The 15937-nt window shown below is 34.3% G+C and overlaps 1 protein-coding gene and 1 long non-coding RNA gene across 2 annotated transcripts in view; both read right to left on the reverse strand.

Annotated features, from left to right (window-relative positions):
- Positions 1-5670: 5670 nt before the first annotated feature.
- On the reverse strand, positions 5671-8597 carry LOC121417026. Its single transcript, XR_005970298.1, has 3 exons — positions 8511-8597; positions 7791-7850; positions 5671-6548 (listed from the first exon to the last, which is right to left on the reverse strand). It is a non-coding gene; the product is annotated as an uncharacterized LOC121417026 (long non-coding RNA).
- A 242-nt stretch (positions 8598-8839) lies between these two features.
- Positions 8840-15937, reverse strand: part of LOC121416844 (MAM and LDL-receptor class A domain-containing protein 2-like) — a 66146-nt gene continuing 59048 nt past the window's right edge. Inside the window, exons 49-57 of the mRNA XM_041610361.1 lie at positions 15408-15682; positions 14626-14842; positions 13996-14133; positions 13380-13477; positions 12450-12611; positions 11154-11298; positions 10101-10190; positions 9589-9682; positions 8840-8867 (exon numbers count right to left, since the gene is read on the reverse strand). Of these exons, the coding sequence (XP_041466295.1) occupies positions 8840-8867; positions 9589-9682; positions 10101-10190; positions 11154-11298; positions 12450-12611; positions 13380-13477; positions 13996-14133; positions 14626-14842; positions 15408-15682 (1247 nt within the window). The remainder of the gene's footprint in view (positions 8868-9588; positions 9683-10100; positions 10191-11153; positions 11299-12449; positions 12612-13379; positions 13478-13995; positions 14134-14625; positions 14843-15407; positions 15683-15937) is intronic.

Consider the following 15937-nt stretch of genomic DNA (forward strand, 5'->3'; position numbering starts at 1 on the left):
TTATATATATTAATCAATATTTTCAAAGGAACAAAGTGTCTTAGTTTGTATAATATAGCAATTGCATACGAGATCTTTCGCAGGATGATATTAATATGTGGAGTCCAAGTAAGATTTTCATCAATTGTCACTCCAAGAAATGTGGTGTTTGATACCTGTTGTATATTAAAATTATTGATTGTAACATCGCAGATTTGTTCAGAGAGTTTTTTATTTTTTGGTTTGAATATCATATAATTAGTTTTTTGAGAATTAACCAGTAATTTATTAGCCAAAAACCACATCTCCAATTTTGGTAGTTCCAAAGTAATTATATTAGATATTTCATGGGCATTTTTACCAGATACAAAAAGGTTTGTGTCATCTGCGAATATGATTGGACGAAAGTTTGGGGTTACATATTGCATATCGTTAACATATAATAGAAAAAATAACGGGCCTAAAATGGATCCTTGCGGAACTCCTGCATTAAGTGTTAGCAATCTAGAATTAATACCATCTATGCATACAAATTGTTTTCTATTATATAAATAACTCTGTATCCATGCTAAAGAAATTCCTCTAAACCCATAAAATGGCAAGTTCCGTAATAAAATATGGTGATTTATTGAGTTGAACGCTTTCGACAAATCTAGATATATTCCAAGACCAATATTCTTATTTTCAAAAGCTGTAGTAATGTAATTAACAAATTCGAGAAGGGCCATAGATGTAGAATGGCCAGAACGAAAACCGAACTGTCTAGTGTATAAAATATTACATTTAGATATATAAGATATTATCTTTGCATACATCAATTTTTCAAATAATTTATCAAAAACTGAAAGTAGGGATACAGGACGATAATTTGTACACAAAGACTTGTCCCCCTTCTTGTATATAGGTAAGACTTTAGCAATCTTTAAAGCATCTGGAAAACATCCTGTTTTTATTGAAGTTCGCAAGACACATCTTGTTTACGACAAACGTGTTCTATTGGATGATTTTGATACCATTCCATATGGATTTTAATTCATAATTTGCTCTCTTGAGGTCCACCAAACAGAATAAAGAGGTTCCAGGTACCTGTAAAGTCAGAGGTATAACGCTTAACTACAAAAATACCGAGAAAATAAATTTTTCCAGTATTTCACATAATAATCAAGAATCTTGTAATGCAGTAAATAACCATATGTAATAATGTGATGTATATATGAATGCTGTGTTATGAATCCTAATGTTATTTAAGATTGTGATGTACATATGAATGCTGTGTTATGAATCCTAATGTTATTTAAGATTGTGATGTATATATGACTGATCATTCTTATTAATAACAAATCATGAAAAACAAAATAATAATATTGTATGTGTTGTTTCTTACAGTATTAGTCTGTATCAATTTTACATTGTTTGGAAAAGAGTAAAAATATGTCATGAAAGACGTAAAGATGAAAGAGGATGAAAGTCGTAATGTAGAAGTTGTGAAAGTCGTAATGTAGAAGATGAAAGAGGATGTGAAAGTCGTAATGTAGAAGTTGAAAAATGATGAAAGTCGTAATGTAGAAGTTGAAAAATGATGAAAGTCGTAATGTAGAAGTTGAAAGAGGATGATGATGTGAAAATCGTAATGTAGAAGTTGAAAGAGGATGAAAGTCGTAATGTAGAAGTTGAAAAATGATGAAAGTCGTAATGTAGAAGTTGAAAAATGATGAAAGTCGTAATGTAGAAGTTGAAAGAGGATGATGATGTGAAAATCGTAATGTAGAAGTTGAAAGAGGATGAAAGTCGTAAAGTAGAAGATGAAAGTCGTAATATAGAAGTTGAAAGAGGATGATGATGATGATGTGAAAGTCGTGAAAGTGATGATGAAATGCGTAAACAGTCAGACTGCAGGTCCCCAAAAAGTGGCTTCTTTCATCCAAGTGATATTCATGACTGAGTTGTTTTGCATATTTAATGAGCTTGATGCGGACCAAAACACCTCTTTTCATTCGGTCATTGCTACTCTAATTATGCATCGAATTTCATGAATTTGGTACCATTGTAAAGAAGAAGAATCATTCTTTCAGGTCATGTGTTTGGATTTATTCAAGGATTTTGTAACATAGGTTAAAAGTTTGATCTAAAATATGCTACAAAATAAATATTTTCACCTGACAAAAGCTGCTATTTTCACACTTTATTTATGTTTGAGCCCAAATGATTTTTATATCATGATAAAGCTGAATATGTATGCTTTGAAATGATATAGGTTTCAAAATAAGAATTGGTTTAATCGGGTCAAGATCACACTTTTCATTTGCCAAGTACATAAAGCAGTTTGAAAACAAGAATACTGCACTCTGATTGGTCAAAGAGACCACCCAGTGGCAAATTCCAACGGTTCCAGTGCCTGGGTTCGTGGGAAGGTCACACTTCCCATGTGGTAATCTCAAATACCCCGCGCCTGTTGTTCTGTGAACCTTATCCAGCCAATCAGGACTCTGCATTTCATGCAAGTACAAAATTTCAGAAATCTCGTCTTGTACCTTGGTGGGAAAAGTGTGATCTTGACCCGATTAAAAGGTGCCGCATATCAAGAGTGCCATTGTGAGAAAGTACAGAAGAAAACAGAGGAAGAAAATTCAGTTTTGAGGCACACTTTCAGGCCAGAAATTTACTTATTTAACAAAATATTGTATACAAAATAAATGACCAATATGAAAGAGTAACTTTTACTCTATCTGATGGTGCAATAATATTTCATATAACTTGAGGTTAAAACAGGTAAATTCTTAGAGAAACAAAATCTCACGAATCACGAGATTTTGCAAGGAGGAGGATTCAGCCACGAGATGATTTGGATGAATCTGGCTTTTTTGCTCATTAGCATAGGGACCTGCGGTCTGACTGTAAAGTAGAAGATGAAAGTTGTAAAGATGAAAGAGGATGAAAGTCGTGAAAGTCTTAAAAAAATAATAAAGTCCTTACAAATATCTCCTAAATAAAATTCATTACTGAAAAATAATAAAGTCCTTACAAATATCTCCTAAATAAAATTCATTACTGAAAAATAATGAAGTCCTTACAAATATCTCCTAAATAAAATTCATTACTGAAAAATAATAAAGTCCTTACAAATATCTCCTAAATAAAATTCATTACTGAAAAACCCCATAGACATACGTGTTATAATTCAACTTTTATCAGAAAAAAACTAAGTTAAATTATTTGTACACGAGTCAATTAAAAATATTCTAAATCCAGACCTTTCACACAGTGTAGTGAATGAGGGGCCGTTTGCCCATTGTGTTCACTACTTATATATATATATATATATTTGTGATCGAGCGCCTTTGGAACGTTGATTCATAATTTTGCCCCCCCCCCATCTGAAAAAATGGATCGACGCCCCTGTGTATACATCATGCTCAACAAACAGATCACTATGTACATGGTCCAGTCAATTTTTGTCATTTTTTCTCGGTATGAGTTTAGAATAGGCTTACTTGTAACACAAATTGAAATTTCAAAAAAAATTATACAAGTATAGTACACTACAACAAATTGAAGGGATTTCCAAGAACACCATGCATATCAACCACTCCCAAATGTCCTAACTTGTGATTTAAGTGGGGGTAATGTTGAAATATCCCCATCCACAAGAACATTTGTGTCAATCATCCCCCCAACCAAGAATACCGATCGACACCCATGCTCAAGAACATCTGTAATCGTACCAGATTGCGTAATCTTACAGGAAAATTTCATTTCATCCCTTTCTTTTTTTTTTTTTTACAAACACACGAATACCCATGGTTTTAAGAATGTTAAGTTATATGAAATGATGATATAAGTATCGTATTTTGTTTGTATAATTGCCCAATCTTTGCAAATGTAAGGTCGTTACTTTTGTTCATTTTTGTAATTGTATTTATGTATTTGTAATTATGTATTTTTGACTTGTATGTCAAAAATGGAAAGAAAAGAAATGAAATAAATCAATTAATCTAATCTAATTGATATTTTGTGTATGGAACCTTACAAATTTTCCCCTTTTTAAACAGACCTGTTTTGATATTGCAGAAAAAAAATCCTGTTTTATGAATTTCCAGAATGATTCTGTTATTGCTTTCTGCAGAATGTTCTTTTTTCCCCTGCCTTATCATTTTTTAAAACAGTGTATCTAGTAACACATGATTAATGATAGATATTTTTTTAGGGGGCGAGATATGGCGAACGTAACGATCGGACCAAATTTACCAAATGTTGAGAGCGAAGGAAGCGATCAGCAAGCAAAATATCCAACATTTTCATTAATGAAAGACTTTTTGGTGGTAGATTTTGACATCATATTCAGAAAATTTCACATTTCTTTCTTCTGTCTTTCCTTTTATATTTTTTTTAGTCGTGAAAAATGTTGGGGGCAAGCGCCCCAAGCCCCCCGCCCCATCTGTATGCCACTGATTTTTCTTGACATTTCCAGCAATTTCACATCATTCATGGAATTCCACATCAATAACACAGTATTTTCGATATTGATTTCAATTTCACATCTATCACACAATATTTTGGATACTAACTAAAGGAAAAAATATTGACAAGAGCAGGGATCGACAGTAGGCCTATGCGAGCTTGAACCAACACGCACTATTTTCTTTTTTAAATAACCTAGGCCTACACATGAGCTATAAACCTAATCATACACCATCTCCATTTCCCCATTTTTTGTTGTCGAGTGGCAATGGACGGTAATAAATTGCAAAACGTCAACTTCTGATATTCTAAAATGTGATTTTTTTTATAGGTGGATCATTTGAATAAAAGCGACACTGAAACAAATTTGAAAAAATAAGAAATGTGTACCCAAACATTTTTATCTTCAAATTAAAATTACAGGAATTGCAAATCAATTGATTTCTAAGATTTTCATCCAGTTATTCTTAATCTAACTTGTTCTCATCTTTTTTTTTCTAAACCTCTCTTTCACAACCAACCAACCAACCAACCAACCATCCAACCAACCCCCATGGCCACAAAGGGGGGGGGGATGTCACATTCAAAGAATATTAGACCGAATAGAATATGAAGCCAGTTATGTAGATTCTAAACAGACACATATCCCGAGTGCATAACTTAGTTGATGGCTTAACTTTATTCATATTCAAATTTATTTTGATATTTACTCTCATTTCACAGTTGTAAAAAAACATAAAATAATGGAAATAAGGTTTTTATTAGTGGGAAAATTCGATCATTATTTCCTTGATAGAAAAATAGAATATCAATAATCTATAGTCGTAAATATTCATGTAACCTGGACAACAAAAATAACAACAATGTAGATATTGAATAAGAAACGATAAACTGCTTAAAGCAGTGGAATATCTTTTTAATAAGCCCTTTACAGATCAAGTATTATGCTGGATATCAGATCCTTGCTCTCCTGAACAAGATCATGCACTTTCTCCTCTCCATGGTGAGTACTTTTAACAAGAACTGCCAATGTCAAATCCCATGGCGAGCTGCTATTATCGCTACATGAAATTAGATGAGTACATATAATCTTTACATTTTTTTCATAAATCAAGTATTATAAATCAAAATCATATCAATATCTAGCACATGAAAAAATAGCACGCATATACATGTATGCATACCCCCAGAACATTAATACATATTTATTGTCAACGTTAAACGTTTTATTGGTATTTTTATACGTGCAATGCCCAATTTCTAATGAAAATGAAAATATATAAAGCACACATATTCTTTTCTCTTTTAGTACATACAACCTACATCAAAATATACAGCCTTGTGCATGATAATGATAGCTTTATTATATACAAAATATAATGTACATACATGTCATAATTTCAATTTTGATAATTATTATGAATCATTATTGACATAACGTATTGCAATTTCATGAAACAATCACATTCAAACTGGAATTATTAATTAAATACATATAAAATGAAAAAAAATCAGAGTTGTTTACATTGTTTTAAGGGCTACTTACTGATATAGACACATAAACTTTGACATGTTATTCATCAGAGTATAACAAGTTTCCCTTGTACAAATACATGCAATATCATTATCAAAAATTTGTCCAGGATTCGATTCGTGAAAGAAATCTCTATCATATTATTATACTAAACGTACATGGGTACTATAAAAAAATGACAATGTAAAAGGTAGAAAAGCTTTTGATGGCTGAAGCACATCTTGAAATATAACAAAAATGTAAAGGAATTTTTACCCCTTTGCCTACAATCACAAGATTGTCAGAGAATTCCATAGTCAATAGGATAATAGTAAATGAAGGGTTACACTTTTGTGTCATTAAAAATTGTATTTTTAACCCTTCGCGTACTAAAACTAGATTGCCTCTGTACAAAAGCTTTGAAAATTGGACAATTCAGTAGGCAACTTATTAATAAGTAATTTAATTGATGCATAAGATGCATAAGAAAAGACATGTGCCGGTTTTTGAAAGGTTACGCTGTTGTATCGTTATTGATTGGATAATCCGTTGATGGGTTTGAATAAGTAGGATTTGAGAAGCCTTCTTTTCCAGATGTCTGCAAATTTAAGAAAGAAAACAAGATTTAGGAATAATCACTAGTGAACTTAAAATACATGACTAAGGAGGGTGGTTTATTCAAATTCACTTTACTCACATCCATTTAAAAGGTACAATAATATGTACAATTTCAATTCAATTCGATTCAATTTATTGACCATTAAAAAAACATCAATAATAATATAAACAATTAAAAAATTGATCAATACATAAAAAAAGAAATATGACAAAAGAAAATGGTAAAACCAAAATGCAGTGGATGTAGGGGATTGGCAAAGGCCAAATACCTATGCAGGCCAACTCCCCTTAGTTGGATGTAAGTTCCAAAATATCATTCCCTCCGGCTCCCCAAAGCTATAGATGTCAATGAAGAGAATGGAGAGTCATTCATAAATTATCTGGTCATTGATTTTCACCGACTAAATTGCTCTTAGCCAATCAGATAGCTTATACTGAGTCAGTGAAAATTGTTTCATGAAATACTTAGAAATACTCTTCTAAGTGATATATATGTGCTGCATATTGTTATAATTACTATGAAAGATGTGAAAATGTACTTGTCCCTAATAACTGAGGAAATATCCTAGGGAGGGCCACTTACATTGACGAGTGGATACCATGCGCGACCAAAAACCATGTAAAAAAGATGTCTTTTCAAGATAAGGCATGATACGTGCGTAGCGTGATAAGGGTGTCAAAAATACTAATATAATAAAAAATGGGCATCTTTTTTGCTAGGAAAGTTACATGTTTAGGGTCAAATTTGCTGGGATGATAAAACAAAATTAAAAGATACGTGTTCAGAATATGAGGTGCGCAAGGTGTGGTATGTAAAGGGTAAAGGTAAAACTGACGACCGACGTAACAATTGAGATACCAATAAAATATCGCTGTACCTGTTTAGGGGTTCATTTCAGGAAAAAAAAAAGAATATCGTTTTGTTTCCAATACTTGTTAAGGGTATGTTTTCACATGCCAATACTTGTTAAGGGGTACATTTTAAGGGGTATAGAATATGGAAAATACATGTTTAGGGTGCTTTTCGAGACCCCATGGTCGCGCATGGTATCCACTCGTGAATGGAAGTGGCCCCCAGGAGAATTTTCAATGTTGTCGTGGTAGTAGACATTCTAGCAAGACTTGCTTGCTATCATAGCAACTTCTTATGAAATGGCACCCTTTAAAAAAACGAAATTAGGGAATTCTGAATTTAATTCTTGTCGTCTTCATCTATACTTACAGTTGAGTTGTATGTTCCACTTGCTCCAAACATATTGGTATCAATATCATGCATTGCAAACTGGAGGAAAAATCATAAATATTCACACATATATTACTTTTAAAGGAATAATGAAATTGCAATGATGACAATGAATTTGTCATCTATTGATTGTTACAAAATAATGTACTGTTCTACAATTTCTATGGTAAATGATTGAAGTATGATATCACCATTTTCTTTTGCATTTCAGCACTTCCATGACCATATTTTAGTAGTGACTTACAATATGAAAAACCTTTACAGACCCACCTCAGAACAGGAGGATGCATGCTATTAATTAACCAACTGAGATGAATTCAGTGTGATGAGCCCCCCCTTGCCCGACCCCCTACTTGGATTAGTATCAGGCTAGGAAAAGATTTCTATTTTTAAGGGCTATTTTTGCCACATGGGGTCAAAAGCTGAATTTTTAGGTCTATTCACTCAATGTCTTTTTTTTTTCCTCAACAAGTCATTACGCTTCAAATGCATATCTTATTGTTCAGCAGTATGAAAAATATTTATTTTCTAAATGTTTTTGAATTATGCTTGGTCATGTAGCAGATTTTGGGTTAACTGTAGAAAAGATGGTTGCCCCAAAGCATTCCAGTTTAGGAATTTCAGGAGCGATTATGGCTGTCACGAGGTTGAAAGGACCCGTTTCCCTCACGTTATTCATTCACTGATTAGCATACTTACAGCCGTGATGTTAAGATCAGTATCATATCCTTGGTTCTCCATAGCGCCAGGTATATTCACTTCATCTACCGGTTGCTTAATTCTGAAAAACAGACAATGATGGGAATGTTAACTTAAAGTGCTTACCGTTTTGTTCTAACTGTATCAGTATGATGGCATGATGTTATGTTGTGTATCACGGGATTCGGAAGTTATATCATGATTATCAGTCTCTTTTCTTTTCTCTCTCACTCTCTATGTCTTTCTTTTCCTCTCACACTCTTCTAATGCCCACTTTGTCTCTCTCTCTGTCATTCTCAATCTATTTCTCTCTTTCTCCCCCTCCTCTCTCAATCCTTGGCCTCCCTCTTGATCAATCTGTTTGTTGGAGGTGGGGTTGGAATTGAAATCTTAGAGTCTAGAATTGAACATGAAGAAGAAATGTGGAGCTAAGGTCTAAACTCCATCAGGACCCTATAAATTAGAAATTAGCCTCATAGTCAACCACTAAGCTTTATGTTCATAGGACCCAGGTATGCTATCCCACCGCTGCCACCAAAAGTCACATCAGGGGACTGTTTCACTGACTGATTCGTTCTCAGCCAATCAGATGCAAGGATCCTATTCATTAGCTTATTACATTGGTCAGTGAAAACCATTACTTGATTCATGAAATGCTCACCAAGAGTTAAGTGTGATTTAAGGGGCCCATTGCGTAAAACCTTTGACATAAAAAAATTTGCAAATATGTTGCCACAGTTTTTAATGTGTAATTTTCAACAGCATAAATTTGTTTGCCAGAGTTTTTGTTTATTTGCCAGTTTTTTATGGCAAAAGTTTTATGCAACAGGCCCAAGGAAAGCACTGTATCACAAGTCAGTGCCATGTCTTATAGTAGAAATCCTGCAAAGCTTCTTTAAAGATAGCTTTCTTTCAATCCTTACTTTTATCTGAGATGTAATACAATGATTTATGAATAAATAAATAAACAAATAGAAGATACTTGCAAGATTCCTGCTAACATCCACAACTCTTGCCTTTTAAGAGATGTCTAAACTTTGGTGAGATCAATTTCATGCTAGTTGTGTGACTAACTTACCCCCTTTTCTTTGATACTAGTAGGTAGGCCAAAACAAGGAAGATAAGAATAATTAAGATCCCAGAGATAACACCAACTGCAATGTAAACCGTTTCTGCAAGAGGATGGAGAAGAGTAAAGCTTTCATGAGATCAAAATTAATTTGCTCCTTGAATTGGCAACAAAAAAAATTTTAATTAATTTTCAAGGAAAACATTGAAATATTGATAAAACATCAGTCAAATTGTGTGATGATGGCAAATACATAATAAAAAGTTGCCAACTTGCAAATTTTTAAACTGTGATTTTAATGTTTTTATCATGTCAATGACCTTTTTTCAAGGATCAGCTGAAAATAATTGGCTTTACTCATAAGCGGCACCATCTATTAAACTGGAATTGGTATCAACATTTTCAGTATGCTCTTTGTCTTTCTCATCACCATTTATGGCTAGCATCCTAGAAAAGAGATACTGCAACTAAAGTGTCGCCTAATGGAAGACGAGCACCTCTAGGGGTTTAGCAGAACTAACCTGAATTTCCTCCTGTCTGACTATCTGGTGTAGGCTTTTCTCTAGGGGTAGTTGATGTCACTGTTGTCTCAATCTGGCGTGGAGACGTCACTGCACAGACAATATCAAAAAGAAAATCATCAGAAATTTATGCCTTTTTATAACTGCTTTTTTCAATCAGAAAAGGTTCAAGTAATTGATGTTTGGTGATTTCAAATATGGTGGTTGTACTGGTGTTGGAAGCGCAATATAAATTGACTACCAATAAAGCTTCTAATTTGGTTAAGGTGTTGGCGTGGGACGCACATTAATCTGACTTCACTAACATGGTCTAAACCACATTATTGATAGCTCACCATTATGTGAGAGTTGTTGAAATACCAGTGTCATTCTTATGTAGGTGCTCTGCGGATGTATAGCCCAACCCTGGACTTGGAATGACCATTTGAATGCCAATATGGTAAGAATTTAAATATTTAGCATTTAATCTGATAATAAGAGGATTATAGATGGAATTGAGGGGTAATAGCATACCACGTGTAGTAGGCATGGTAAGCAGAGGTAAGGTAGTACTGGTGGATGGGTACAATATTGAAACCAGTACGGAGAGGAATTTGAAGATAGCATTAAAAAAGGGGTAATATCATATGCCTCTGGTAGTGGGTGTGGTCAGTAGAGGGGTTATACTTTTTTTGGTAGAGGGGTATTAGATTATCCATTTATAAAACATAGTCTGAAGAAAATTGTAGGGAAGGAATTAAGGGTAATAGCATACCTATAGTAGAGGGTGGGGTTGGTAGAGGGGTGGTAGTACTTCTTGTTAGAGGGGTACTAGACTATAACCCTTCATAAAAAATGGGGATTTTAACGATGCAATCATATTACCTTTGGTAGCGGGTGTGGTTGTTAGAGGGGTACTAGATTTAACACACTCAGGTGTGAATGATAACCATCAAGAATAACTAAATAGCACTAATGGAACTAAGTGGTAAAGCATACTCTTGGTAATAGATGTGTTTGATTTTAAAGGTAATATAGGATTGTAAACATGAAACTGAGGGGTAATAAAAATACCTCTGGTAGTGGGTGTGGTTGATGGAGGGGTGGTAGTACTTCTTGGTAGAGGGGTGCTAGACTGGACACACTCAGGTGTGAATGAAATATCATCAAGAGCTACAAAGGCATTGGTATCTACGCCTTTAGTTGCTTCAAAGATAACCTGTAAGAGGGAAGAGAAATGAGGAATGATCTCCAAGAAGAATACACTGATACATTCAATTACTGGTAAACTAGCATTCCTTAACAAATATTTGCCCGGGTCAAGACATTTTTTGTATCTATTAATTTCTCTAAAGTTAGAAAAAAAAAGAAACACCTGTGGTCTTTAAAAAATGAAAGAAATCTGTGGCCTTTAAAAAACTGACCTAAATTATTTCAGAAGAACTTCCTTTCATGCTTCTAATAATAAAAGTTGAGCCTTTATTGTGATGCCACTGCTGAACAACTGGTCATCACTGAGGACTCAATACCATGCTTTCAGAGTGATTACAATCCTCACTTAAACACTTAATGGAATCTAACATCTACATGTATTATTTAATCCTCATTCTTCCTTGCCAATGGGATTCATTCAATCAACTATATTTTAAAAATAACAAATAACAGTTTCATTTATAAAGCGCATATATTACACTTTGTTTCTATGCAGTTTACATTGCAATTATTACCATCCCAGCCATCAGACCCTGGCATACCCGCACACAATGGATCCACTTTCTCCACTCCCTGGGGAGCATTCTAACCAGGTTTCCAAGACTCAATTCATAGGCTTACTACATAGGCTTTTACATCCTGCGGGGTATCAATTTTACCCTTCAACGTTTAGGCTGTGCTATCTTGTACGTTTTATGAGAAACTTTTCGACCCATATGCCTCTCATGATGATAGATATTGGTGGCAAATGTACAGTCAAACATGTCTTAGTGGCCAATTGTCTTTAGTAAACACCATTCTATAGTAGCCACCAAAATTGTCATCCATTTGAAAGTAATACAAACTTTAGTATCTGTCTGTAAAGGTCACCTGTCTACAATTGCCATTCTTGTGTTTCTTTTGGGTAGACATAATAGACAGATTTAACTGCATTATTGAGTGCAAAAGAATACATGCACATAGTTTCTGTACTATACAAATTATTATATTATATTACATATAAAAAATCCAACGTGTACACATCTACTAAAGATTGATTGAGGCTATTTTTACTAATGGCCTATGCTATCTTCTATGTCTTGGGATAAAGTTATCAACGTTATTGGCACATATATAATAAAACACACACATTTTCAAGACACAGCAGCATCTTTTTACCTGGAATGCATCATCACTGACAAGAGGGAGTGATCCTCGATTCCATGTCAATCCTTGGTCACCTGACATTCCCCATTGCTCGGTCATGTGACCTCCTATTAGAGTCCTAGTCTTAATGGCTATGGATGCATCGCTTCCACTCATGAAGTAGTAGAACCTCATCTATATGATAGGGTGTGTGAAAGATGTTATGTATCAGTATCTGGGAAATGACCAACTATTCATTCTGGTATGACTACTTTGACCTCTATTACTATCTCTACTACAACAATGTATTACTAATACTATTAGTACTATTTTAACTCCTATCACTAATACTATTAGTAATATAATGACTTCAATTACTACTTCTATCCCTACTACTACTACTACTACTACTACTACTACTACTACTGCTATTACTACTACTTCTACTACTACTACTACTACTACTACTACTACTACTACTAATGCTACTACTACTACTACTACTACTACTACTACTACTACTACTACTACTACAACTACTACTACTTATACTGCAACTACTTATAATACAATTAATACCTTTTCTAGCACTACTTCTATTTTAAACCTGCTCCTGTTACTATTTCTACAATGTGCACTGCTACTTATACTGTCACAATCACTACAATCTCTACTCCTGCTACAATGATTCAAACACTTCCACCATTATTGATCTTGTTACAACAACGTGTAATATTATCTCAACAAGATTTATCTTGCTACAAGCACTATGACGATAACTTCCAATTATGTGGCTTTTCCTCCTCTATTATCCAGATAAAATCCACAATTATGATTTTATAAATTATCTTAATGCAATGCTAAGCATAGCAACTTGTCACGATGTGTGTGTGAGTGTGTGTGTGAGAGAGGGTGAGGGTGTAGGGATGTTTGTTTTTACTTAGGTAGAGGATGAAGACTTACCGAGCATCCTGTCGTCACTGGACTGATAATGAAACTACCAAGTTGAGCAGATGAACCTGGTGATGATTGCTGGTACTGGCTGACTACCAAGAAATAACCTGAGAGGATGAGAGTGATGTAAAGAGAGAGAGAGAGAGAGAGAGACATAAACATGTGAGAGGGAGAGAAAGAGGGATAGAGAAAAAATAATGCGTGAGGGGATAGAAAAAAGTAGATAGTGAGAGAGAATGAGAGAGGGATAAAGTGAGAGATAGAGGAAAAAATGTGGGAGCAAGCAAAATATAATAATTGTGAGTAAATGAGAGAGAATCAAGAAAGAAAGATGTTTTATGGGTGTGACAAGATGAAGAGAAAATTTCAAAGCCTAAGTTTGAAGAAAATTAAGGCCTTTCGAATTGGAGTAAATAGAACTGTTGTTTATTTATTTCATTATCTATATGTTTTGTTTACTCAGGGTGGCCCCGTGAGTAAATCAAACACTGTTTTACTTAGGACACAGCACAAAAAGATACATACATACATATAAAAGTAACAAACAATGACTACAAATAAACAACAAAGAAACAACAACAGCGAATACAATATTCCTCATTGTGTATTTCATCTCTTTCCTTACCACTATTGCTGTCTAACGTATGATCAAAAGAGAGATAGGGTGATGTAGAGGCCTGGACTGTAGCCCAGTCTAGATCATCTTCTGTCATCTGATCCCAATCACATAGACCACTCTCAAAATCACATCTATTGTAGGCGGCTAAAGAAAAAACAAAATAGAATTGTATTTTTTGCACTATTATTCAACTCTGGGAAATCATATCTGTTGCATGCAGTTAAAGAAATACAAATATACTTGCATTTACATACACTATTATTCAACTCTTAGATACCTTAACTGTTGTCTGGAGCTGAAGAAAAAAAATGTATTTCAAAAAGAATATCAAGAGAAAATTCTTCATAAGAATGATGATATACACATAGACAGACACACACGTATACAGAGATGATGTCACAATGCTGTGGATCTACAGTAGAATTGAACTGAGCATGCCCAGTAGGGTGCCCTCTATACATACAAAGGTAATGATGTCACAATGCTCTGGATCTATAGTAGATGTGAACTGATCTGAGCATGCTCAGAAGGGCAGACTGCCACTTGGTTTACATATGCTTCATCAACTTTCCATTTTATTAAGCAATTTATATATTTTCAATAAACTTACTCAATTAAGTTAATTAATCAACTTACAGCAATCTGATTCATCCGTATTATCAAGACAACAGTCCTTTGTAAAATCACACTTGTTATCAGCTGGATAACACTGGCCGGTACCACACTTCGCTTCCCCGACCTCGCATGTAACAGGAGTATATGTGTCGTATGCGCAATTATCAAATCGTATGTCATCGATGGCAAAGCCTCCAGCGTAGGGTTGGGTTTGGCGGTTCTCTGCAGTGATAAGGAACTACGATAAGAAGGATAAAGAGAGAAAGAAAGAGACATGATTAAAAAGTATGAGAGAGAAAGAAAGATGTTAAGATAGTGACATCAGTCAGCATAACACCTTCATGTTAAGCACTATATAAGCATGTATAATTATTATAACACATTCAGAAATTATTTATCCACTAAATTCAAAAGGAAAAAAATGATGAAATAATTACAACAAGATCTCACTCTTCCTTCTGGTTCCTCTTCTTTTTCTTACTATTATTTCTCTTCATTTTTGTTTTTCTTTCTTCTTTTTTTCTTCCTTCACTCTTCCTCTTCTCCTAATCTTTTTTCTTTCGATCTTTCATATCATTCCTCTTATTTTCTTTCTCCCTCTTCTTCTTTCTTTCCTTCCTCCCTCCCTTGCTTTTTTCATGCATTATAATTGCAATCTTCAACCTCGTTGTTATCTGTAATCACCATCACTATGATTTTTTTAATTTTTAGTAGTAGTAGAAATTGTAATTTGATCATTGCTAATACTGTTATTCTCATAATCATTTCATTTAAATTTGGATCATCTCCTGAAGACACCATACCTGGAAGTCCACAAGACATTGCGGGATCTGAATTTCTGCTTTCATCCACATGCTCTCCACAGTATTCCCGGCATCCACAACCATCAGCGTCCTCTCGTCAGTCAGCACCTTGCGCTTCAGAGCAAGCGAACCATACTCCACACCATACGAGTAATACCACACCGATGCGGTACACATACGACCGGCCTGGCTGAACCTGGGGCCAACCAGGGTTGCGAATAGGTTGGCTGATTGTGCGCTGGCCTGTTGAGCTCCATCCACAAAGTAGTAAATTCCTTTAAAAGATTAAAACAGTTTAAACAGAACACATATTCAATAGCTGTGCCAAAAAACCTAAGACAACAACTGAAGTCAAATGTGAAATAGACAAATCATATCAATTTAATTAATTCAGTTTATTTCACATCTGTTAAAAATACAGACAGCATATCAAAATAATATAACTTATATACAAGACGATAAGCAGAAAAAAAGGAAAACAAATAATAGAGCAAGGCTAATAGTTTTATTATGAGGCAGAGAGGCGCGTA

This window comes from Lytechinus variegatus, chromosome 6 (assembly GCF_018143015.1).
Source record: "Lytechinus variegatus isolate NC3 chromosome 6, Lvar_3.0, whole genome shotgun sequence".
NCBI lineage: Eukaryota > Metazoa > Echinodermata > Echinoidea > Temnopleuroida > Toxopneustidae > Lytechinus > Lytechinus variegatus.